At 38.0% G+C, this 26,085-nt stretch overlaps 1 protein-coding gene across 2 annotated transcripts in view; it reads right to left on the bottom strand.

Annotated features, from left to right (window-relative positions):
* The window catches only part of PLCG2 (phospholipase C gamma 2), a 438,832-nt gene that overhangs the window by 34,538 nt on the left and 378,209 nt on the right, over window positions 1-26,085 (bottom strand). For both annotated transcript variants that reach the window (XM_053700715.1, XM_053700707.1), the window contains one exon: window positions 15,454-15,556. In XM_053700715.1, the coding sequence (XP_053556690.1) occupies window positions 15,454-15,556 (103 nt within the window). The remainder of the gene's footprint in view (window positions 1-15,453; window positions 15,557-26,085) is intronic.

The following is a 26,085-nucleotide window of genomic DNA, read 5'->3' as shown; positions in this document are numbered from 1 at the left end:
TCAGTCCGACACAGATCGATTCTTATGTCACTCCAGATGTTCCGCACACAAGTGCGGCACATTCTCACTACTTTTGCTAGTTATCAAAAAACTAGCAGGTACGCTCTGCACTTTTACGGCCCAGCGTACCTGGTTTTCAATCCGCCACCCCTGGAGGCGGCGGATCCCATAGGAATCAATGGGAGTCTGACCATAGCGAAAGTACAAATTCGCTGCTGACAGACATCCCATTGATTTCTATGGGAGCTGTCTACACCTAATACCCTAACATGTACCCCGAGTCTAAACACCACTAATCTGTCCCCCCTACACCGCCGCAACTAAATAAAGTTATTACCCCCTAAACCGCCGCTCCCGGAGCCCACCGCAAGCTACTCTATACATATTAACCCCTAAACCGCCGCTCCCGGAGCCCACCGCAACTATAATAAATGTATTAACCCCTAAACCGCCGCTCCCTGAACCCGCCGCAACCTATATTAAATGTATTAACCCCTAATCTGCCCCCCCTACACCGTCGCCACCTATAATAAATTTATTAACCCCTATCCTGCCCCCCACTACGCCGCCGCCACTGTAATAAAATTATTAACCCCTAAACCTAAGTCTAACCCTAACGCCCCCCTAACTATGCTATATAGATGTGTATCAAAGCTACATAAATGTCAATGTTTCAAGTGATTACAACAACTTAGTGTGGTCTTATGCCTCTAAAGACATTAAAAAATGTCTGGAGAAAGTTAGCTAGAGAACGATAATAGATGACCAGTGTTAAATACCTTGTGAACTAATCGTGAGATAAAATGTAACGAATAAACATTAGAAATGTGTTGATATTTGTATATCCTAACTAATACAAACTAGATTAATTAATATTTAAAACAGTATAGATTTAATAATTGATGCAAATAAGAACAAATAAAAAAGTATGTTTGTACACACAAGGGGTGCCGGCACCAAATATACTAGTTAAATTACAATAAAACATCAAATTAAAAACATATATTACATGCAATTCATATAAACATATGAGTTGGTAAGTGATCGTAACTTAGCTAATAGCAATTGAGCCACAAAGGAAGAAAGCAGTTCACTTCCAAATGAATTGGTAATGTTACCGTAACTTTGTATTTGGGATTACCGTCCTTTATTATTTAGAAGTCCCGTCTGGTCAGGGAGTATAATGTAGAGCTCTAAGGTGAAGATATCCAATACGGTGTGTAACCGCAAAAAAATATTTTTAAACTTCAAAGCGGTGAAATTGCCAAATTCAGCGGCATCAAAGTGTAGTTTCATAGTTTGTAGTGCTTATGAAATGATGCAGGTAAGTCCTGGGACCGAGGTATTTGCTGGCAGCCACAATCTCCTTACGGGCTGTACCTACAGGTCCTATTACCTGTTCTGGTGTTGGAGGTCACAAACTGGAAAGCCGTGTAGATTGGAAATGTTGCCAAAAAACTTGATATGGCTAAGGTCAGTGAAAAGTTGGTGTATAGATCCTGGGTGAGGAATTAAGCATATGTATGCACTGCTTAGAATATTATAAACGGCTTTAATGCACCTCACCTACTATAACCAAAATTAACACAGAGAGTATATTGATGAGCAGATCTACGCGTTTCAGCCCGGTAGGCCTTTATCAAGATGCTCATTGTAGTGTGGTACGAATTTAAATATCCTCATGCTGATCCTAATAGGCTGGTTAATGACTCCCACTGGGTGTGTTTCAATCGGGAATCAGCTGTTTCATTAGTAGACTTTATCTTGAACATTGATCACTTGTATATTGAAAACATTTTTCAAAACATTTATCAAAAATAAAATACGTCTTAGCTAAGCTTAGTGTGTTTTTCATTTTTTCTTAAGCAATTTAAAGATATATCGCAAATTGTTTCTTTATGGTATATATGTGTACTTTATAGTATATATCCTTTAGTGTAAATAATTAGCGTCTGTGACAATGTTTCTAATATGCATCAAAGTACCTACATATGGAATCTATATGGTTGGGCCCATTTAACCTGAAATGGAAGTCCCAGACTAAATAGCAGGTTCACATAAAGGTACTTTTTGCTTTAGAATATATGTATTTAGCAAGAAAAAGAGGTCTTGCTAATAATGTTTTATTTCATTCATTTCTGAGTGAAAGTTAAACTATAAAAATTGTAAACTAAATTACTCGGATATAAAAGGATTATCAAGAAAAAATCCTATTTAAAGCGATTTTGACTAGGTGAAAGTTAACATAAAAGTACTTTTTATTTTAGACTAAATGTATTTAGCAGGAAAAAGAGGTCTTGTTAATAGAGTTGTGTTTCGTTCATTTTGAGTGAAATTTAAACTATAGAGAATTGCAAATTAGATTAATCAGAAAAGAAGGGGATATTATCAAGAAATAGTTATCATCAAGAGAAAATCTTGTTAGTGCGATTTTGACTAGTAACGAGTCATTTAAATATAGACTCTTATTAAACGTGATGTGGATTCTATATATTAAGTTATCATAGGTGTTGAGAGTTCAACATAAGATTTGAAAGTTTAGTTAGAAAACCAGGAAAGAGGTATATGTCATAACTAATAACAAGTCATGTTTAATATAGAATTATTGAAATATTGAGAACTCACCATAGAATGTGAAGGATAGTTAGAAAACAAGAAGTGTGAAATAATATATAGATGTGCTATAAATTAATAAATTTAATATTATCTGCTACTATTACTATTATTATTATAATTTTTTATTTTACATTATTATTTTATCATAATCTGTTGAACACTATCTTTTATAAGTATAGACAATTTTATACACCTGGATTTCTATACACCCTGACATCACTTACATATCCAATTAATTTATTGCACATCTATATATTATTTCACACTTCTTGTTTTCTAACTATCCTTCACATTCTATGGTTCTCAATATTTCAATAATTCTATATTAAACATGACTTGTTATTAGTTATGACATATACCTCTTTCCTGGTTTTCTAACTAAACTTTCAAATCTTATGTTGAACTCTCAACACCTATGATAACTTAATATATAGAATCCACATCACGTTTAATAAGAGTCTATATTTAAATGACTCGTTACTAGTCAAAATCACACTAACAAGATTTTCTCTTGATGATAACTTTTTCTTGATAATATCCCCTTCTTTTCTGATTAATCTAATTTGCAATTCTCTATAGTTTAAATTTCACTCAAAATGAACGAAACACAACTCTATTAACAAGACCTCTTTTTCCTGCTAAATACATTTAGTCTAAAATAAAAAGTACTTTTATGTTAAATTTCACCTAGTCAAAATCGCTTTAAATAGGATTTTTTCTTGATAATCCTTTTATATCCGAGTAATTTACTTTACAATTTTTATAGTTTAACTTTCACTCAAAAATGAACAAAATAAAACATTATTAGCAAGACCTCTTTTTCTTGCTAAATACATATATTCTAAAACAAAAAGTACCTTTATGTTAACCTGCTATTTAGTCTGGGACTTCCATTTCAGTTTAAAAGGGCCCAACCATATAGATTCCATATGTAGGTACTTTGATGCATATTAGAAACATTGTCACAGACGCTAATTATTTACACTAAAGGATATATACTATAAAGTACACATATATACCATAAAGAAACAATTTGCGATATATCTTTAAATTGCTTAAGAAAAAATGAAAAACACACTAAACTTAGCTAAGACGTATTTTATTTTTGATAAATGTTTTGAAAAATGTTTTCAATATACAAGTGATCAATGTTCAAGATAAAGTCTACTAATGAAACAGCTGATTCCTGATTGAAACACACCCAGTGGGAGTCATTAACCAGCCTATTAGGATCAGCATGAGAATATTTAAATTCGTACCACACTACAATGAGCATCTTGATAAAGGCCTACCGGGCTGAAATGCGTAGATCTGCTCATCAATATACTCTCTGTGTTAATTTTGGTTATAGTAGGTGAGGTGCATTAAAGCCGTTTATAATATTCTAAGCGGTGCATACATATGCTTAATTCCTCACCCAGGATCTATACACCAACTTTTCACTGACCTTAGCCATATCAAGTTTTTTGGCAACATTTCCAATCTACACGGCTTTCCAGTTTGTGACCTCCAACACCAGAAAAGGTAATAGGACCTGTAGGTACAGCCCGTAAGGAGATTGTGGCTGCCAGCAAATACCTCGGTCCCAGGACTTACCTGCATCATTTCATAAGAACTACAAACTACACTTTGATGCCGCTGAATTTGGCAATTTCACTGCTTTGAAGTTTAAAAATAGTTTTTTGCGGTTCCACACCATATTGGATATCTTCACCTTAGAGCTCTACATTATACTCCCTGACCAGACGGGACTTCTAAATAATAAAGGACGGTAATCCCAAATACAAAGTTACGGTAACATTACCAATTCATTTGGAAGTGAACTGCTTTCTTCCTTTGTGGCTCAATTGCTATTAACTAAGTTACGATCACTTACCAACTCATATGTTTATATGAATTGCATGTAATATATGTTTTTAATTTGATGTTTTATTGTAATTTAACTAGTATATTTGGTGCCGGCACCCCTTGTGTGTACAAACATACTTTTTTATTTGTTCTTATTTGCATCAATTATTAAATCTATACTGTTTTAAATATTAATTCATCTAGTTTGTATTAGTTAGGATATACAAATATCAACACATTTCTAATGTTTATTCGTTACATTTTATCTCACGATTAGTTCACAAGGTATTTAACACTGGTCATCTATTATCGTTCTCTAGCTAACTTTCTCCAGACATGTTTTAATGTCTTTAGAGGCATAAGACCACACTAAGGGGGGTAGTTATCAAGCCGTCTACTTTTCTGGCTTCGCCGGCCCAATATGCCCGCTAAGCTCGCCTCAAATCGCCGCCGCGGACCTGAAAAAATACGCCTAAGTTATCAAATAAAGCTGTCAAAAAGCCGCGGGCGATGAGCAGCGGACTGTGACAGTAAATCCTAACCTAAGTTACAATTACACCTAACACTACACTATACTTTAATAAATTATTCCTATTTAAAACTAAATACTTACCTGTAAAATAAATCCTAAGATAGCTACAATATAATTAATAATTATATTATAGCTATCTTAGGATTAATATTTATTTTACAGGTAACTTTGTATTTATTTTAGCTAGTTAGAATAGTTATTAAATAGTTATTAACTATTTAATAACTACCTAGCTAAAAGAAATACAAAATTACCTGTAAAATAAATCCTAACTTAAGTTACAATTAAACCTAATACTACACTATCATTAAATTAATTAAATAAACTACCTACAAATAACTACAATTAAATACAATTACATAAACTAAATAAAGTACAAAAAATAAAAAAAGCTAAGTTACAAAAAAAAAAAAGTTACAAACATGTTAAAAATATTACAACAATTTTAAGCTACTTACACCTAATCTAAGCCCCCTAATAAAATAACAAACCCCCCCAAAATAAAAAAATGCCCTACCCTATTCTAAATTAAATAAAGTTCAAAGCTCTTTTACCTTACCAGCCCTTAAAAGGGCCATTTGTGGGGGCATGCCCCAAAGAAAACAGCTCTTTTGCCTGTAAAAGAAAAATACAACCCCCCCCCCCCCAACATTAAAACCCACCACCCACATACCCCTAATCTAACCCAAACCCCCCTTACAAAAACCTAACACTAATCCCCTGAAGATCATCCTACCTTGTCTTCACTCAGCCGAGCAGCGATGGAACCGAAGTGGACATCCGGAGCGGAAGAAGTTAATCCTCAAAGCGGCGCTGAAGAAATCTTCCATCCGATGAAGTCATCATCCAGGCGGCGCTGAAGAAAATGTCTTCAATCCGGCCGATGTCATCTTCAAAGAGGCGCTGAAGAGGTCTTCTATCCGGGCGATGTCATCTTCCAAGCCGGGTCTTGAATCTTCCTTCCGCCGACGCGGAACCTCCTTCTTCACCGACGGACTACGACGAATGAAGAATCCTTTAAGGGACGTCATCCAAGATGGCGTCCCCTCAATTCCGATTGGCTGATAGGATTCTATCAGCCAATCAGAATTAAGGTAGGAAAAATCTGATTGGCTGATGGAATCAGCCAATCAGATTGAGCTCGCATTCTATTGGCTGTTCCGATCAGCCAATAGAATGCAAGCTCAATCTGATTGGCTGATTGGATCAGCCAATCGGATTGAACTTGAATCTGATTGGCTGATTCCATCAGCCAATCAGAATTTTCCTACCTTAATTCCGATTGGCTGATAGAATCCTATCAGCCAATCGGAATTGAGGGGACGCCATCTTGGATGACGTCCCTTAAAGGAGCCGTCATTCGTCGTAGTCCGTCGGTGAAGAAGGAGGTTCCGCGTCGGCGGAAAGAAGATTCAAGACCCGGCTTGGAAGATGACTTCGCCTGGATAGAAGACCTCTTCAGCGCCTCTTTGAAGATGACATCGGCCGGATCGAAGACTTTTCTTCAGCGCCGCCTGGATGATGACTTCATCGGATGGAAGATTTCTTCAGCGCCGTTTGGAGGATTAACTTCTTCCGCTCCGGATGTCCACTTCAGTTCCATCGCTGCTCGGCTGAGTGAAGACAAGGTAGGATGATCTTCAGGGGATTAGTGTTAGGTTTTTGTAAGGGGGGTTTGGGTTAGATTAGGGGTATGTGGGTGGTGGGTTTTAATGTTGGGGGGTTGTATTTTTCTTTTACAGGCAAAAGAGCTGTTTTCTTTGGGGCATGCCCCCACAAATGGCCCTTTTAAGGGCTGGTAAGGTAAAAGAGCTTTGAACTTTATTGAATTTAGAATAGGGTAGGGCACTTTCTTTATTTTGGGGGGGTTTGTTATTTTATTAGGGGGCTTAGATTAGGTGTAAGTAGCTTAAAATTGTTGTAATATTTTTAACATGTTTGTAACTTATTTTTTTATTTTTTGTAACTTAGCTTTTTTTATTTTTTGTACTTTAGTTAGTTTATGTAATTGTATTTAATTGTAGTTATTTGTAGGTAGTTTATTTAATTAATTTAATGATAGTGTAGTATTAGGTTTAATTGTAACTTAAGTTAGGATTTATTTTACAGGTAATTTTGTATTTCTTTTAGCTAGGTAGTTATTAAATAGTTAATAACTATTTAATAACTATTCTAACTAGCTAAAATAAATACAAAGTTACCTGTAAAATAAATATAAATCCTAAGATAGCTATAATATAATTATTAATTATATTGTAGCTATCTTAGGATTTATTTTACAGGTAAGTATTTAGTTTTAAATAGGAATAATTTATTAAAGTATAGTGTAGTGTTAGGTGTAATTGTAACTTAGGTTAGGATTTATGTTACAGGTACATTTCTCTTTATTTTAGCTAGGTAAGCTATTAAATAGTTAATAACTATTTAATAGTTATTGTACATGGTTAAAATAAATTGAAAGGTACCTGTAAAATAAAAATAAATCCTAAGATAGCTAGAATATAATTATTATTTATATTGTAGCTATATTAGGGTTTATTTTAAAGGTAAGTATTTAGTTTTAAATAGGATTCATTTAGTTAATAAGAGTTAATTTATTTAGATTTATTTAATTAATATTTAAGTTAGGGGGGCGTTAGGGTTAGGGTTAGACTTAGGTTTAGGGGTTAATAATTTTATTACAGTGGCGGCGGCGTAGTGGGGGGCAGGATAGGGGTTAATAAATTTATTATAGGTGGCGACGGTGTAGGGGGGGCAGATTAGGGGTTAATACATTTAATATAGGTTGCGGCGGGTTCAGGGAGCGGCGGTTTAGGGGTTAATACATTTATTATAGTTGCGGTGGGCTCCGGGAGCAGCGGTTTAGGGGTTAATATGTATAGAGTAGCTTGCGGTGGGCTCCGGGAGCGGCGGTTTAGGGGGTAATAACTTTATTTAGTTGCGGCGGTGTAGGGGGGACAGATTAGTGGTGTTTAGACTCGGGGTACATGTTAGGGTATTAGGTGTAGACAGCTCCCATAGAAATCAATGGGATGTCTGTCAGCAGCGAATTTGTACTTTCGCTATGGTCAGACTCCCATTGATTCCTATGGGATCCGCCGCCTCCAGGGGTGGCGGATTGAAAACCAGGTACGCTGGGCCGTAAAAGTGCAGAGCGTACCTGCTAGTTTTTTGATAACTAGCAAAAGTAGTGAGAATGTGCCGCACTTGTGTGCGGAACATCTGGAGTGACGTAAGAATCGATCTGTGTCGGACTGAGTCCGGCGGATCGATGCTTACGTCACAAAATTCTACTTTTGCCGGTCTCGAGCCTTTGATAACTAAGGCGTATCAGCCTCGCCACAAATACGCTGTGGAATTCCAGCGTATTTGAGGTTGACGGCTTGATAACTAGGCCCCTAAGTTGTTGTAATCACTTGAAACATTGACATTTATGTAGCTTTGATACACATCTATATAGCATCACAAGATCTAGTTTTATTAATAATAATTTTATTGTCATTTCTCTAAGCTTTCACTAGCGCTACCCAAACAATATCTTTTGCTTTCTTATTTTAAGTAGTCATGTCAACCTCTCAGTGAGAGTATTGATGAAAGTCTGGAGATGCAGGGAAAGTTTTTCTGTAAAACCATCCAGACTACTGCTAACAGCTACTAAGCAATCAGTGTTGACAAGTTTCACTGCCTGCTTTCTCTCACTCAAGCCCATGTCCGGAGTGCTGCTATAAGACTGTCACAATTGAGAGGCTGTGTTGGATCCTGGAGATAAGATTGTTTCAATTTTTACACATAAAGCGCTATAACAGGGCCGCAGTGTGGCTCCTTTATACCTTGATAGGATCCAGGGTTAATATCCTCTGAAGGGGTTTATTGAACAGTTGAGGTTAATTAATCAGTGTATTAATTATTTACATGCTTCTTTCTGTGTTTTTTTCTTGGGCTGATAGACTGTGTGTTTTTGGCTGGAACAAACAGATTTCACTTTTAAGTTTCACTTTCATTTTTTAAAGTGTTGCACAGCTCCTATTATTTGCTGTACTTGTAATAACAGGGGAAGTACTGTCTTGCACTCCATGTGACCAGGTGTGGTCTATGTTCATTTCCTCCATTCCGGCTGAGACTTGAACCTGAGGAGAGTGTTTCCTCTGTTCGCTGTCTGGGTCTAGATGTTGGTGAGTGCCCCAGCCATTGGGAGTATAAAGGTGCAGTTTTCTATAATAAAAAAATGTTTTTATTTGTGTCCTTCTGTGGGTATAACCTGAGCTATGGAGGACTCTGACGTGATAGAAGGTACTCCTTCTGTTCTAAATCATACCTGTTTATATTGTGAGGAGGCCGTGGTTTTCCCGCCCACTCAATTATGTTCCACATGCCTTTAACACCGTTATAAAGTCTAAGAAGGGAGACAAGCCTGATAAGGCTCTTAGTACCTCTGAGCCGTCTACCTCTCAGGACTCAGCATCCTTTTAGATTACTACCCTTGCTACATTATCCACTCCACATGCAGTTCCCCGTAGCACATCTAATCCTCCATCCGGAGGGGTACTTCTTCATGTGGACTTTGCGGCACAGTTACAAATGGCAGTGTCTGCGGCCCTCAGTGCATTACCTCGCTCTAACAAATGCAAGAGAAAGGTAAAACGTAGCTCTCCTGACCCGGAGTCATTTAAATATTTGTCGGATTTAGCTATTATGTCCCAGTTATCCGATGATGAGTTAACATCTGTAGCTTCAGAGGGTGAATTTTCTGGGTCGGAGTCCTTAGCGTCTAAGCCTCCTGCTACGGAGGAACCATCCTTTAGATTTAAAATTGAACACTTGCGTTTTTTTATTAAAGGAGGTTCTGTCTACATTAGAGGTTACAGAGGCTGCGCTGCCTGAAGAACCTATGATACCTAAATTAGACAGAGTTTACGAAGACAGGAAAGTTCCTTTGACTTTTCCTGTGCCAGTAAGGATGACGAACATTATTAAGAACGAATTGTAAAAAATTGGTTCTTCCTTTTCCCCCTCGCTTACTTTTAACTGAATTTGTAGAGATGGTGCTATCTCTACGCTTGCTAAACGTACTACTATACCTCTTGAAGATAGTTTGACGTTCAGAGAGCCAATGGATAAGAAAACGGAAACCTTTCTGAGAAAGATGTATGTTTCAACATACGGAATTTTTGTTTCAACCGGCGGCTGCAGTTTCCGCGGTTTCCGGAGTGGCTACCTACTGGTCGGAACTCATTGAGGTGGAGTCTCCCCTTGAGGATATTCAAGACACAATTAAAGCTCTGAGAATTGCTAATTATTTTATCTGTGATGCGAACATGCAAATTATTCGCCTAAATGCAAAGGCCTCTGGCTTTGCGGTCCTAGCCCGCTGGGCGCTCTGGTTGAAGTCTTAGTCTGTGGATATGACTTCTAAGTCCAAACTCCTTTCTCTTCCCTTCAAGGTAAAGATTTAATTTGGTCCAGGCCTGGACTCCATTATTTCTACGGTTACCGGAGGCAAGGGTGCCTTCCTACCGCAAGATAAGAAGAACAAGTCTTAGAGATGACAATCTTTTAATTTTTGTTCCTTTCGTTCTGACAAATCCCAATGACAACAATCCTCCTCCAAGCCCAAGCAACCCAAGAGTACTTGGAAGCCGGCTCAGTCCTGGAATAAATCCAAACAGAATAAGAAGCCCGCCCAAAACAAATCGGCATTTAGGGGTGGCCCCCGATTTGGGATTGTATCATGTAGGGGCAGACTGTCTCTTTTTTCAAAAGCCTGGTTCAAGGACATACAGGATCCGTGGGTTCTGGAGGTGGTATCTCAGGAATACAAGATAGGCTTCAAATCTCATCCGCCGAGGGGCAGATTCTGGATGCTTTTCTAGGGTGCATTCGGGATCTATCCTCCTTAGGAGTTGTTGTCCCTGTGCCTATCGAAGAAAGAGGTTTGGGGTTTTATTCAAACCTTTTCATGGTCCCAAACAAGGAGGGAATTTTCCACCCCAATTCTGGACCTAAAGTGCTTAAACAAATTTCTCAGTGTCCCTTCCTTCAAGATGGAGACAATAAGGTCCATCCTCCTTTAATTCAAGAAGGTCAGTTTATGACCACAATCTTTCTGAAGGATGCTTACCTTTATGTTCCAATCCACAGGGAACACTTTCAGTTCCTGAGGTTTGCATTACTGGACCAGCACTTCCAGTTCATTGCCATTCCGTTTGGCCTAGCTACTGCTCCAAGAATCTTTACGAAGGTTCTGGGGGCTCTTCTAGCCTTTGCCAGAACTCAGGGTATTGCAGTAGCCCCATACTTGGATGATATTCTGGTGCAAGCACCTTTCATCTTGCAGAAGAATTTCCCTTCTCAGTCTTCTTCGATCACATGGATGGTTCTCTTATCCCAAGTACCAGGGTGTAATTCCTGGGTACTATAATAGACTCCATATACATGAGGATATTTCTAACACACCAGCAATGTTGCAAGCTAACTTCGGCATGTCTTGCCCTCCAGGCCTCCTTGAGTCCCTCTGTGGCTCAGTGTATGGAGATGATTTGTTTCATGGTGTCCTGCATGGACATCATTCCTTTTGCCAGGTACCGTCTCAGACCTTTACAACTGTACATGCTGAGGCAGTGGAATGGTGATCACTCAGATCTGTCTCAACAGATTGTATTAGACAGCCAGTCGAGAGAATCGCTCTCTTGGTAGCTCTGTCCAGATGATTCTTAAGACCATCCTGGGAGATTGTGACTAGCGACGCAAGCCTATCCGGATGGGGAGCTGTTTGGGGTGCCAGGAAGGCACAGGTGGAGTCCTCCCTCCAGATCAATATTTTGGAACTACGGGCAATCTTCAAGGCCTTGAAGGCTTGGCCACTTCTGGGTTTGTCCCAGTTTATCAGATTCCAATCAGACAATATAACCTTGGTGGCTTACATCAACCATCAGGAGGGAACAAGAAGTTCCTTGGCGATGAAGGAAGTATCTCCAATTCTGGAGTGGGTGGAGGCCCGCAGCTGTTTGCTGTCAGCAATCCACATTCCAGGTGTGGACAACTGGGAGGCAGATTTTCTCAGCAGGCAATCCTTCCATTCAGGGGAATAGTCTCTCCATCCCAAGGTGTTTGCAAAGATATGCAGCAAGTGGAGGAAGCCGGAGATAGATCTCATGGCATCCCGGCTCAATACCAAGCTACCCAGGTATGGGTTGAGGTAGAGGGATCCCCAAGCGGATCTAATAGATGCACTAGCAGTGGCCTGGAGGTTCAAACTCAAATATCTTTTTCCTCCATTACTGCTTCTTCCTCGAGTGGGGGCCCACATCAAGCAGGAGCGGCTATCAGTAAACCTGATTGCTCCATCATGGCCGCGAAGGATGTGGTTTGTGGATCTAGTGGGGATGTCCTTATCTCCTCCATGGAAGCTACCTTGTCACAGAGACCTGCTGATACAAGGTCCATTTGTTCATCAAAATCTAGATTCTCTGAGGCTGGCTGCATGGAGATTGAATGCTTAGTCTTTCTATGAGAGTGTCATTGATACTCTTATTCAAGCTCATAAACCAGTTACTCGGTGTATCTACCAAAAGGTGTTGATGACCTACTTATTCTGGTGTGAAAAGCGTGGTTTTTCCTGGCACAGAGTTAAGGTTGCCAGGATCTTATCTTTCCTCCACGATGGGCTGGAGAAGGACCTTTCTGCTAGTTCCCTGAGGGGACAGATTTCAGCCCTGTCGGTTTTATTGCACAAGAGATTGGCTGTGCTTCCAGACGTGCAGTCCTTTGTTAAGGCTGTGATTAGGATCAGACCTGTGTTTAGATCTGAGGCTCCTCCTTGGAGCCTAAATATAGTTCTTCGGGTTTTGCAACAGGTTCCGTTAGAGCCTCTGCATTTCATTGACATTAAATTGTTATCTAGGAAGGTTCTCTTTTTATTTGCTATTGCCTCTGCTTTGCAATGTGAGCCCCCTTATTTGATTTTTCATGCAGATAAGGCAGTTTTACATACTAAATTAGGCTTTCTTTCTAAGGTTGTGTCAGATCGCAACATCAATCAGGAGATTGTGGTTCCTTCCTTGTGTGCTAATCCTTCTTCATTGAAGGAACACTTACTTCACAATTTGGATGTGGTCAGCGCCTTGAAGTTCTATCTTCAGGATACTAAGGAGTTTAGACTATCTTCCTCTTTGTTTGTTGCCTATTTGGGGAAGCGTAAGGGGCTGAAGGATACTTCGACTTCCCTATCTTTTTGGTTAAGGAGTGTCATCCACTTAGCTTACGAGACAGCGAGACATTGTCCTCCTGAGAGAATAACGGCTCATTCGACTAGAGCAGTGGCTTCCTCTTGGACCTTTAAGAACAAGGCCTCTATGGATCAGATTTGTAAGGCGGCTACCTGGTCCTCCTTACCTACTTTTTCAAAATTTTACAAGTTGATGTTTTTGCTTCGGCTGAAGCAGCTTTCGGGAGAAAAGTTTTGCAGGCTGTGATGCCCTCAGAATAGCGTCTGCCTCTTCCATTTTGTTCCCTCCCATTATTCATTCAGTGTCCTCTAGAGCTTGTGTATAGTTTTCCCAACAGTAAGGAATGAAGCTGTGGACTCTTCCTATCTTAGGAAGGAAAACATAATTTATGCTTACCAGATAAATTCCTTTCCTTCCAGATAGAGAGAGTCCAAGGCCCCCACACGTTTTATTTCTTGTCTATAAGCGGTTCCCTATTATTTATTTTATTCTTCTGGCACCATTTATACCCTAATGTTTCTCCTACTTTTCCTTGTTCCCTCGGCAGAATGACTAGGGTGATAGGGAAGTGGGAGAGATATTTAAGCCTTTGGCTGGGGTGTATTTGCCTCCTCCTTGTGGCCAGGTGTTGTGTTTCCCAACAGTAAGGAATGACTTACTGTACTTCTCCCTATCCAGAAAGAAAGGATTTTATCTCGTAAGCATACATTATGTTTTTTTACCTTGATTACAGTGAGAGCAAATGAGCAATAAAAAATGAGCGGCCCACTAATCTGTGTTTACACCTTTATAGCTTCTACATAGTAAATATCAATTGAGATATGCTTCCTTCCATCAAGCATTCACTGTTATTTTGTACAATGCCCAACTCTACAAAGTATCTAGATAGAACTGTGATCACTATTTTCTAGTTACTTTTAAACTATAGTGTTTAAAAGTCAGATTTCTTGGAAAACTGGTTTGTGTTCAATGTCAACGCTGAAAAACTATGTTCCTCATGCCAAACCAGAATGTGTCAACCACAAATGAAAATTAACTTTACAAATAAATTGTAATAAAGTATTTGACGTTAAAAATGTCACAACACATTATCTGTAGGTGACACTTCAATCCTCCAGGTGTCAAAAAGAGAACATATTGGTCTAAAAACGTTCACCTGTTATTAAGCAAATACACTTCCTCAACAGCATCCCTCAAAATTACTGATTAGCAGACAGTTAAAATAATTGCAAAATTAAATACATTAATTTTAATTGGTCTTATCACTGGGTTATAGTATGGAATACATTTATGTCTGAGAAAATAGCAAGTTAATATCCTAGGAGATGAATCTTCATCGTCAAGCACATGAAATAAAACAGTTTGGTTGAAGCTTAAAGGGCAATAAAAGTAAAAAAAAAATCTTGGTGTCATTTAATGAAAGGCATTATCCATATTTGCTCAATGCTGCCATATTGTGCCCTACTTGTGAATATATCTAAATGTGCTTTTCACAAAGGGATACTGAGAGAATGAAGTAAGCTTGAGGGTTTTATTGTTTTAATTTTGACTTTCATGTCCCTTTAAACTAAAGAAAAAAAACATCATTTTTATTATACCAATAGCCAATGACAGAAAAATACCACTAAAATGTACTGGTCCACTGCAATTTGTCTAATTAGTCATTAGAAACTTCTTCCCTGCATCAACTCAGTTCAATTTTTGTTAACAAGATGTTTTTTTATTCAATATTAAATGCATGAACAATTATATGAGAGAGACTAATCAACCTCTTTGGATCTCAAAACGTGTATTGTAAACATCCTAAAATACATTCAAGTTCATTTCAAATTTGAGTTATAGTTCCCTTTAAAGTGACATGAAACTGTTTTTTCTTTAATGATTCAGATAGAGAATACAATTTAAAACAAGTTTCCAATTTACTTCTATTATGCAATTTGCATCATTTGCATGCTATTCTTTGTTGAAGAGATATCTAGATAGGTAGCGTGCACATGTCTGAAGCACTACTCAACAGGGAATAGTGCTGCTATCTAGTGCTCTTGCTAATCTATAAACTGCTGCCATATAGTACTGCAGACAAGAGAACTTGCTTTTCATCAAAGGATAACAAGAAAATGAAGAACATTTGATTAAAAAAAGTAAATGGCAAAGTTGTTTAAAATAATATGTTCTAAAAAGACTAAGCCTGACAAATAAACTGGCAGTATACAATGTATAATTCATAAATACCTAAATTGTCCTTTGCTTCACTTGTAGGTTTGCAGTAGATGACCAAGTCTGACATTTCTCGGGCAATGAGCTGATTCTTCTCCAGGTTACTTAGCACAAAGATCTATAAATATTTGAAAACTCTTAATGTAGTGTCTATACATAAGATTCCATATCAATGGCTTACCTGTCAATGCTAGGGGAGCCGAGTACACAAATAACATTATCAAAGAATGTCTGATCATTTCCTCAGAAACAGATTTATTAAAAAATGATTCTATATGCACTACTGTGCCTGTCTCTTTAACTAACACTAGAGACCTGATGAAGGATATCTCGCCATGAGACATTTTACTGTACTTTTTTGTGGTTTTCTGACACTGTCGGAATTTTAAAAGCAAAATCGCCATCTGCAGTGAAGGTGTAATGTAAATGATAACTTTAGACTGTATTTATTGGCAATAAAATTTGCATGTCAACTGAAATTTAAAGGGACACTGAACCCAATTTTTTTCTTTCGTGATTCATATAGAGCATGCAATTTTAAGCAACGTTCTAATTTACTCCTATAATCAATTTTTCTTCGTTCTCTTGCTATCTTTATTTGAAAAAGAAGTCATCTAAGCTAAGGAGCCAGCCAATTGTTGGTTCAGAACCTTGGACAGCACTTGTTTATTGGTGCTGTCCGATCATCAAGGACAACCCAGGTTGTTCACCATAAATGGGGCAGCAATTAAACTTACATTCTTACTTTTCAAATAAAGATACAAAGAGAATGAAGACAATTTGATAGTAGGAGTACATTAGAAAGTTGCTTAAAATTGCATGCTCTATCTGAATCACGAAAGAAATTTTTTTGGGTTCAGTGTCCCTTTAACCGCTTGTTACAATACAATAGTGAAACATGAATAGTAAACCTAAACCTAAAAACACTTTTGGTACAGTGCAGTCAAGGTATTAGAACTAAAACACATACAGTATAGTAAAAAAAACTTATAGCCGCTACACAAATACAATATTAAAAATGTACATATTAGCATAAAATCTTCCTAAAAAGAAAATAAAAATAAATAAATTAAAAACACGTTTATTTTAATCACACATTCACTTTAAATTCATATTATAGTAAAATACATACATATAACATAGAATATACACATATACAATATACCCGCAATCCCTTAAATCATATAGGTTTATTATTAAGGTATTTTGTGTCCTTTATTACTAATGAGGATCATATACATAGTAACTATAAAGGTGTTCCATGACCTGTATTTTAATGGGGAAACATTGCCAAGAGTTTCTAATTTTAAAAAGAATATCTTCCATCTTTACACATACCTCAACACCATTTCAGTGTCATATTAGCAATTGTAAGATATCTACTGACTATACAGGGAAACAAAGGCCTAGATTACGAGTTTTGCGTTAGAGGCTATGCGGTGTTAACAAGCAGTTTTGTCTCACCGCTCACTTACCTGCTGCGCTGGTATTACGAGTTTTCAGAAACCCAGCGTTAAAAGACAAGAAGTGAGCATTGAGCAAAATTTTGCTCATTACCGCACTCCAATACCAGCGCTGCTTAAGTCAGCGGTGAGCTGGTCGTACGTGCTCGTGCACGATTTCCCCATAGGAATCAACGGGGAGAGCCGGCTGAGAAAAAGTCCAACACCTGCAAAAAAGCAGCGTAAAACTCAGTAACGCAGCCCCATTGATTCCTATGGGGAAATAAAAGTTATGTCTACACCTAACATTCTAACATGAACCCCGAGTCTATACACCCCTAATCTTACACTTATTAACCCCTAATATACCGCCCCCAACATCGCCTACACCTACATTATACTTATTAACCCCTAATCTGCCGCTCCGGACACCGCCGCCACCTACATTATATGTATTAACCCCTAATCTGATGCCCCCAACATCGCCGACACCTACATACTATTTATTAACCCCTAATCTGCCGCCCCAATGTCGCCACAACCTACCTACACTTATTAACCCCTAATTTGCCGCCCCCAACGTCGCCGCCACTATAATAAACATATTAACTCCTAAATCGCCGCACTCCCACCTTGCAAACATTAGTTAAATATTATTAAGAGAGAGAAGGAAAAAGGGGGTGGAAAGCAATTAATTATACTACTTGTAAATTTATTATAAACAGGTGCTGCCTAGAGAGAATTAATATAAACCATATCAAAAAGAGAGTAGACACTCCGAATAAGGAGTTCCTAAAAGTCTAGGAATAACTAGCACAACTGTTTAAATAAATAAGAACAAGGAGAAATCCAAATTAGCAAAAATGAAAAAACACACTTTATTAACCTAAGTTAAAAACACACTCATGCAAGGGATCCCTGTAATCACACATCAATAGGTTAAGCCGGCTGTTCAAATAACTGGAGAACAAATTAATAGTGTTAATAACAGTCCACTATAGAATGTTAGTCATTTGTAATCCAAATGGGGATAATTCAAACAGAGTTATCCTTTAAGTGTGACATTCACAGTGCTACCAAGCCGGGTAAATCAGGCATCATCCCCGATACAGCATACAAAGATGCACATGAGCATGGAAAGGAGGAGCTGTATACCAACGCGTGTCAACAGGTATGAGTGCCGTAGAAATATTTCTTTCAAGACCAAAAAAGTCAAAGATGATGTACCTGTGTCTCGTTCACGCGAACGCTCCTCCTGCCTTCACTGCTCCCAAGATGTACTTTCTTCTGGGGTGATCCTGAACATGGGGGGATCCCATGCAGATAACGAAAGCTGCAAAAGCACAGACGAGTCAGTTCGCTCGTTTCACTCCTTCATGTAGTGCAGCACGGAGATTCTTCCGGGTGCTGACGTAACTCAGGATGAACTGCCTTTTTATTGGTTTAAGGTATCATCCAGGCGTGCTCTAATAGGTCCTTTTCATTCAGCACTTGCCAATCATTGCAGATCATTTTGCGGTTATCAGATGGTTGCGATCTTGCAACATTAACAAACTTGTATCAATAGGCATTTTTATGTAGCCAAGATGATGACAAAATAACCATTAGTATGGATACAGCTAAAACACGCACGCACACATTCATACATTAATCACTAAAAGCATTATACAATGCAAATTATAAGTGAAGTGCTATTCTTAAATTCATTTATATTGCATGAAAACTGCAAATTTCCTACTATTCTTTGGTTCATTTATATTGTATAGAAATGCATTATACATAATAAAACTACCAAAAATGCTAACACCTAGCTGTAATAAGTACAAGATATAAATCAATCTAACTTTAAGTAAGGAGATTCTACTAAAAAACAGGAGAGCAAAATAGTGGGGAGAAATGACTATTTATTCACCCTAAAAAGGAGGTAAATTCTATTTTTTAATTTAGGCCATTTGGGGATAATGTATTTAATTTATACATCCACCTTGTCTCCTTTTGTAATAGGATTTTATCAATATCACCCCCTCGTGGACCTAATTTAACTGATTATATTCCAATAAAACGAAGATCATCCGTTTAAGATCCATGAAACTGGGCAAAATGCCTAGCTACTGGGCTATCAATGTTGAAATCTTTTATATCATCCCTGTGTTCTGTGATTCGAGAACGAAATTCTCTGAAAGTTTTTCCCACATAGAAATATTTACAGGAACAATATAACAGATAAATAACTCCTTTCGTTGAACAATTGATGAAGGAATTAATTCTATATTTGATCCCAGTATTAGTACTGAATGTCTTAGCCCTCTGCATAAATTGACAACAGACAGTGGCTACAGGGAGAATTACCAGTGATTTTTTTGAGCATTAAGTTCTAACCAATTATATGTAGGAACTTTTTCAAATTCACTCTTTACAAGGAGATCTTTAAGATTATTTAGTCTCCTTGCAGTCATAAGCGGGTAATCTCCCACATGTTCGTGAAGATTAGAGTCATTAGATAGTAAATGCCAGTTGTTACTCGGAATAGTTTTAACTTTATTCCTGTGGGCGTTACACTTAGTGATTAATCTAATTTTACTCTCCTCAGTGTCTTTTCTTTTCGTTTGATATAGGAGATCTTTCCTTTGTTGCTGAGATGCTCTAAAAAGAGCTCTTTTAACACTCCTCTTAGAATAGCCTCTCTCATGAAACCGAATTGCCATTTCCTTAGCTTGTTTTTTAAAAACAGAATCCTCTGAACAAATTCTGCGTAAAAGCAGAAATTGTCCATAGGGTATCCCCCTTTTTAAGTTCTCAGGGTGGTGACTCAATCCCAAAAGGAGGCTATTTGTTGCAGTGGGCTTACAAAATACTTCTGTTTCAATTTTTCCTTCCTTTTTGCTAATTTTTAGATCATGGAAATTAATTGAGTTGTAGTCATAACTACACATTAGAAGAATATTAGAGTTATTACAGTTTAAAAGGGAAATAAATTGCAGCAAATCGTTTTTGGTACCATCCCACAAAAGTAGGATATCATCCACATATCTTATCTAGAGGGCTGCATGTGCCTCTATAATATCAGCATGTTCACCAAAAACCACCTGGTTTTCCCATCCACCTAAATGCAGACATGCATATGTAGGGGCACATGTAGCCCCCATGGCGATTGCTTGTTTTTGTTTATAGCATTTTCCATCAAAAACAAAAATATTATTTTCGAGTACAAATTTAAGTAGCTGAACTACAAATTGTGTGTGTTTTCTATAACCCCTAACCTAAAAATAAATCCCACCCAATACACCCTTAAAAAAACCTAACACTAACCCCCTGAAGATCGACTTACCGGGAGAAGTCTTCATCCAAAGTAATAAAAAGAGCTTATTACTTTGGGGCAATGCCCCGCAAAAGGCCCTTTTAAGGGCTATTGGTAGTTTAGTTTAGGCTAGGTTTTTTTATTTTATTTTGGGGGGGCTTTTTATTTTGATAGGGCTATTAGATTAGGTGTAATTAGTTTAAATATATGTAATTTGTTTATTATTTTCTGTAATTTAGTGTTTTTTTTTTTTTTTTAACTTTAGCTAATTGTATTTAATTTAGTTAATTTATTTAATTATAGTGTAGTGTTAGGTGTTATTGTAACTTAGGTTAGGTTTTATTTGACAGGTACTTTTGTATTTATTTTAGCTAGGTAGTTATTAAATAGTTAATAACTATTTAATAACTATTGTACCTAGTTAAAATAAATACAAACTTGCCTGTAAAATATAAATAAACCCTAAGCTAGCTACAATGTAACTATTAGTTATATTGTAGCTAGCTTAGGGTTTATTTTATAGGCAAGTATTTATTTTTAAATAGGAATAATGTAGTTAATTATAGTAATTTTATTTAGATTTATTTTAATTATATTTAAGTTAGGGGATGTTAGGGTTAGACTTAGATTTAGGGGTTAATACATTTAGTATAGTGGCGGCGACGTTGGGGGCGGCAGATTAGGGGTTAATAAATGTAGGTAGGTGGTGGCGATGTTAGGGACGGCAGATTAGGGGTTAATAATATTTAACTAATGTTTGCGAGGCGGGAGTGCGGCGGTTTAGGGGTTAATATGTTTATTATAGTGGCGGCCACATTGGGGGCGGCAGATTAGGGGTTAATAAGTGTAGGTAGGTTGCGGCGACATTGGGGGGCGGCAGATTAGGGGTTAATAAATATAATGTAGGTGTCGACGATGTTGGGGGCAGCAGATTATTGGTTCATAAATATAATGTAGGTTGCGGGGTGTCTGAAGCGGCAGATTAGGGGTTAAAAATGTTATTATAGTGTTTGCGATGCGGGAGGGCCTCGGTTTAGGGGTTAATAGGTAGTTTATGGGTGTTAGTGTACTTTTTAGCACTTTAGTTATGAGTTTTATGTTACGGCGTTGTACCATAAAACTCTTAACTACTGACTTTTAAATGCGTTAGGACTCTTGACGGGGTACGGTGTACCGCTCACTTTTTGGCCTCCCAGGACAGACTCGTAATATCAGCGCTATGGAAGTCCCATAGGAAAAAGACTTTAGGAAGTTTACGTAAGTTGTTTTGCGGTAAGGCCAAAGAAGTGTGCGGTGACCCTAAACCTTCAAGACTCGTAATACCAGCGGGCGTAAAAAAGCAGCGTTAGGACCTCTTAACGCTGCTTTTTTACCCTAACACACAACTCGTAATCTAGCCATTAGTTTGCATATCTATTATTCTACTAAACAGAAACCATTTTTACTATTAGTGACCTAACAGAATATGTTGTGTAAACATATATGTGAATATATGCCCCCTCCTTACAGCCAAGATCTGAATTCACTGGTGATGTGGGCAGATTTTCGTACAGGCAGACATCCCTATTGTTATCATGTGATAATAGTAATTATGTATTAAACATACACTACTTTTTTCCACCAACCTATTCTCTCACCCCCTTCTAACCTTTTACATACTAGGGTGTGGCAGAGCAAGGCAGAAGTGTTGTAAAATTAGTATGGGTGAAAGGAAATAAATCCCCACATTCATCACCTTCCCAAGCACCTGCCCCATAACACGTTTGTTTTTATCATTGGAGGCTGAATTTAGAGATCTGTTTACAAAGACCTTATGAAATGTCATCAACAGTATCTCTCAGAATCCAAATCTAAATTTAAGGGAGAGATCTGGTAGGCTGGTAGGCTGAACATGGTGTGGTATTGAAAATGGCACCTGCCTCTGCTTACTGCAATAATCACTGCGTTCCCTGTCCTGACTACTGCTGGTAGTGCTGCTCCTAGTAGATGGTGTTGTTGGATGTACTAATGATACTGTTGTGCTGCTGCTGGCCTTCCCTCTATAACACAGCCTTGTGGTGCAAGTGGCGATGTTGGTTCATCCCAGAGCTGATGAGATTAACTAAAACCTTTCCTATGGCTAACTTCTTTGCCATATAATTTGCACTTAGCAAAACATTCATCTCCAATGCTGACAAAGTAATCCCGCATCTTTGAGCAACATAACACAGTTGCTACCTCTGCAAATCCTTCTACTGGTGCTGAGGTCTCATTGGAGGTTTTAGATACTGCACCACTATCTGTCTATGCTCTCACTGGAACACTTTCTCCTCTTCTACTGGTGGAACTGCTAGTGTTGGTGTTGGTTGCAGAAGTGCTGCTATTACTGACAGTGAATGTACTACAACTGAAAAATATGGTGGTGATGGAACTTGTGCTGCTGCCCTCCAAGCATGGCCTCTGTAGTTGAATCTCAGCCTTCACTATCTCCACAGGCTTATAGTAAAGTTTCTCCTGGTCCATAGTAAAGGCTATAGTGGACATACTGGGAGTCACAATAATATTCTTATCGTCCAAACCAGAGACAAGAGAAAGCTGTTCAATAATACTCTCTTTTCCTGACTGCTTCATCTACTACTCCCACAGTGTCTGCCCTGCTGCTGCTAAGGGACATCCTTTAAAATTCGGATAAACCCACCTGGCTGCTGCTATATAATATGGAGGGAATCAGTATAGTGGCGGAACTGGCAGTAGTAAATCTGATGACAGCAGTGGGAAAAACACTGGTGCAGGTGATTTTGGGAGTAGACTGTATAATGAGCAGAAGTGTACATGGAAACTGCTTGTTAATGTCAAACTCCCTACCAACCCTACTACTATGCTTGGAAAAAAAATGTAAAGTCAGCACCTACACCTTCTATTTCCTTCACTGTGCGATTTACTTTTATGGATGGACTTAGAAGACCCTTACTGCTACATATATTGCTGCTACTAGTTTTGGTAGTGGTGGGCCCTGCATAAGTTTCCTACTTCTTAAGTACATGGAATTGCTTGCTACAGCAGATGCTGAAGATGACCCTGCTGCTGCTTCTCTAGATGTTTGAGCCAGAACAGCAGACAATGGCCTTGGAAATGATATTTGACTCTGTGAAGCAGAGGCAACAGTGCTTGTCCCACTTCTACTCATTAGTAGAAGCTGACACAACCTCTGCGCTGGTATTTGCTGTGCTGTTGGTAGTGGTACTAATGGTAGTGATGGCAGCAGCAAGAAACTTACGGCTAGATTTAGAGTTTTGTCGGTAACGACCCGCGTAGCTAACGCCGGCTTTTTTCTGGCCGCACCTTTAAAATAACTCTGGTATTGAGAGTCCATATAATGTCAGCGTTAGGCTCCAAAAAAGGAGCGTAGAGCATATTTAACGCAAATGCAACTCTCGATACCAGAGTTGCTTACGGACGCGGCCAGCCTCAAAAACGTGCTCGTGCACGATTCCCCCATAGGAAACAATGGGGCTGTTTGAGCTGAAAAAAAACCTAACACCTGCAAAAAAGCCGCGTTCAGCTCCTAACGCAGCCCCATTGTTTGCTATGGGGAAACACTTCCTACGTCTGCACCTCTAACATGTACCCCAAGTCTAAACACCCCTAACCTTACACTTATTAACCCCTATTCTGCCGCCCCCGCTATCGCTGACCCCTGCATATTATTATTAACCCCTAATCTGCCGCTCCGTAAACCGCCGCTACTTACATTATCCCTATGTACCCCTAATCTGCTGCCCTAACATCGCCGACCCCTATATTATATTTATTAACCCCTAATCTTCCCCCCACAACGTCGACTCCAACTGCCTACACTTATTAACCCCTAATCTGCCGAGCGGACCGCACCGCTATTATTATAAAGTTATTAACCCCTAATCCGCCTCACTAACCCTATAATAAATAGTATTAACCCCTAATCTGCCCTCCCTAACATCGCCGACAGCTAACTTCAATTATTAACCCCTAATCTGCCGACTGGAGCTCACCGCTATTCTAATAAATGTATTAACCCCTAAAGCAAAGTCTAACCCTAACACTAACACCCCCCTAAATTAAATATAATTTTAATCTAACGAAATTAATTAACTCTTATTAAATAAATTATTCCTATTTAAAGATAAATACTTACCTGTAAAATAAATCCTAATATAGCTACAATATAAATTATAATTATATTATAGCTATTTTAGGATTAATATTTATTTTACAGGTAACTTTGTATTTATTTTAACCAGGTACAATAGCTATTAAATAGTTAAGAACTATTTAATAGCTAAAATAGTTAAAATAATTACAAATTTACCTGTAAAATAAATCCTAACCTAAGTTACAATTAAACCTAACACTACACTATCAATAAATTAATTAAATAAAATACCTACAATTACCTACAATTAAACCTAACACTACACTATCAATAAATTAATTAAATACAATACCTACAAATAACTACAATTAAATAAACTAACTAAAGTACAAAAAATAAAAAAGAACTAAGTTACAAAAAATAAAAAAATATTTACAAACATAAGAAAAATATTACAACAATTTTAAACTAATTACACCTACTCTAAGCCCCCTAATAAAATAACAAAGCCCCCCAAAATAAAAAAATACCCTACCCTATTCTAAATTTAAAAAGTTCAAAGCTCTTTTACCTTACCAGCCCTGAACAGGGCCCTTTGCGGGGCATGCCCCAAGAAATTCAGCTCTTTTGCCTGTAAAAAAACACATACAATACCCCCCCCAACATTACAACCCACCACCCACATACCCCTAATCTAGCCCAAACCCCCCTTAAATAAACCTAACACTAAGCCCCTGAAGATCTTCCTACCTTATCTTCACCTCACCGGGTATCACCGATCGGTCCTGGCTCCAAAATCTTCATCCAACCCAAGCGGGGGCTGGCGATCCATAATCCTGCGGCTGAAGAGGTCCAGAAGAGGCTCCAAAGTCTTCATCCTATCCGGGAAGAAGAGGCGATCCAGACCGGCAACCATCTTGATCCAAGCGGCATCTTCTATCTTCATCTGATGAGGAACGGCTCCATCGTGAAGACCTCCAGCACGAATCAATCTTCTTCCGACGACGTCCAACTGAAGAATGACGGTTCCTTTAAGGGACGTCATCCAAGATGGTGTCCCTCGAATTCCGATTGGCTGATAGGATTCTATCAGCCAATCGGAATTAAGGTAGGAAAATTCTGATTGGCTGATGGAATCAGCCAATCAGAATCAAGTTCAATCCGATTGGCTGATCCGATCAGCCAATCAGATTGAGCTTGCATTCTATTGGCTGTTCCGATCAGCCAATAGAATGCGAGCTCAATCTGAGGTTTATTTAAGGGGGGTTTGGGTTAGATTAGGGGTATATGGGTAGTGGGTTGTAATGTTGGGGGGGGTATTGTATGTGTTTTTTTACAGGCAAAAGAGCTGAATTTCTTGGGGCATGCCCCGCAAAGGGCCCTGTTCAGGGCTGGTAAGGTAAAAGAGCTTTGAACTTTTTTAATTTAGAATAGGGTAGGGCATTTTTTTATTTGGGGGGGCTTTGTTATTTTATTAGGGGGCTTAGAGTAGGTGTAATTAGTTTAAAATTGTTGTAATATTTTTCTGATGTTTGTAAATATTTTTTTATTTTTTGTAACTTAGTTCTTTTTTATTTTTTGTAACTTAGTTAGTTTATTTCATTGTATTTATTTGTAGATTTTGTATTTAATTAATTTATTGATAGTGTAGTGTTAGGTTTAATTGTAGGTAATTGTAGGTATTTTATTTAATTAATTTATTGATAGTGTAGTGTTAGGTTTAATTGTAACTTAGGTTAGGATTTATTTTACAGGTAATTTTGTAATTATTTTAACTATTTTAGCTATTAAATAGT

This window comes from Bombina bombina, chromosome 1, assembly GCF_027579735.1.
Source record: "Bombina bombina isolate aBomBom1 chromosome 1, aBomBom1.pri, whole genome shotgun sequence".
Classification (NCBI taxonomy): domain Eukaryota; kingdom Metazoa; phylum Chordata; class Amphibia; order Anura; family Bombinatoridae; genus Bombina; species Bombina bombina.
This window is presented reverse-complemented; position numbering and strand designations above follow the sequence as displayed.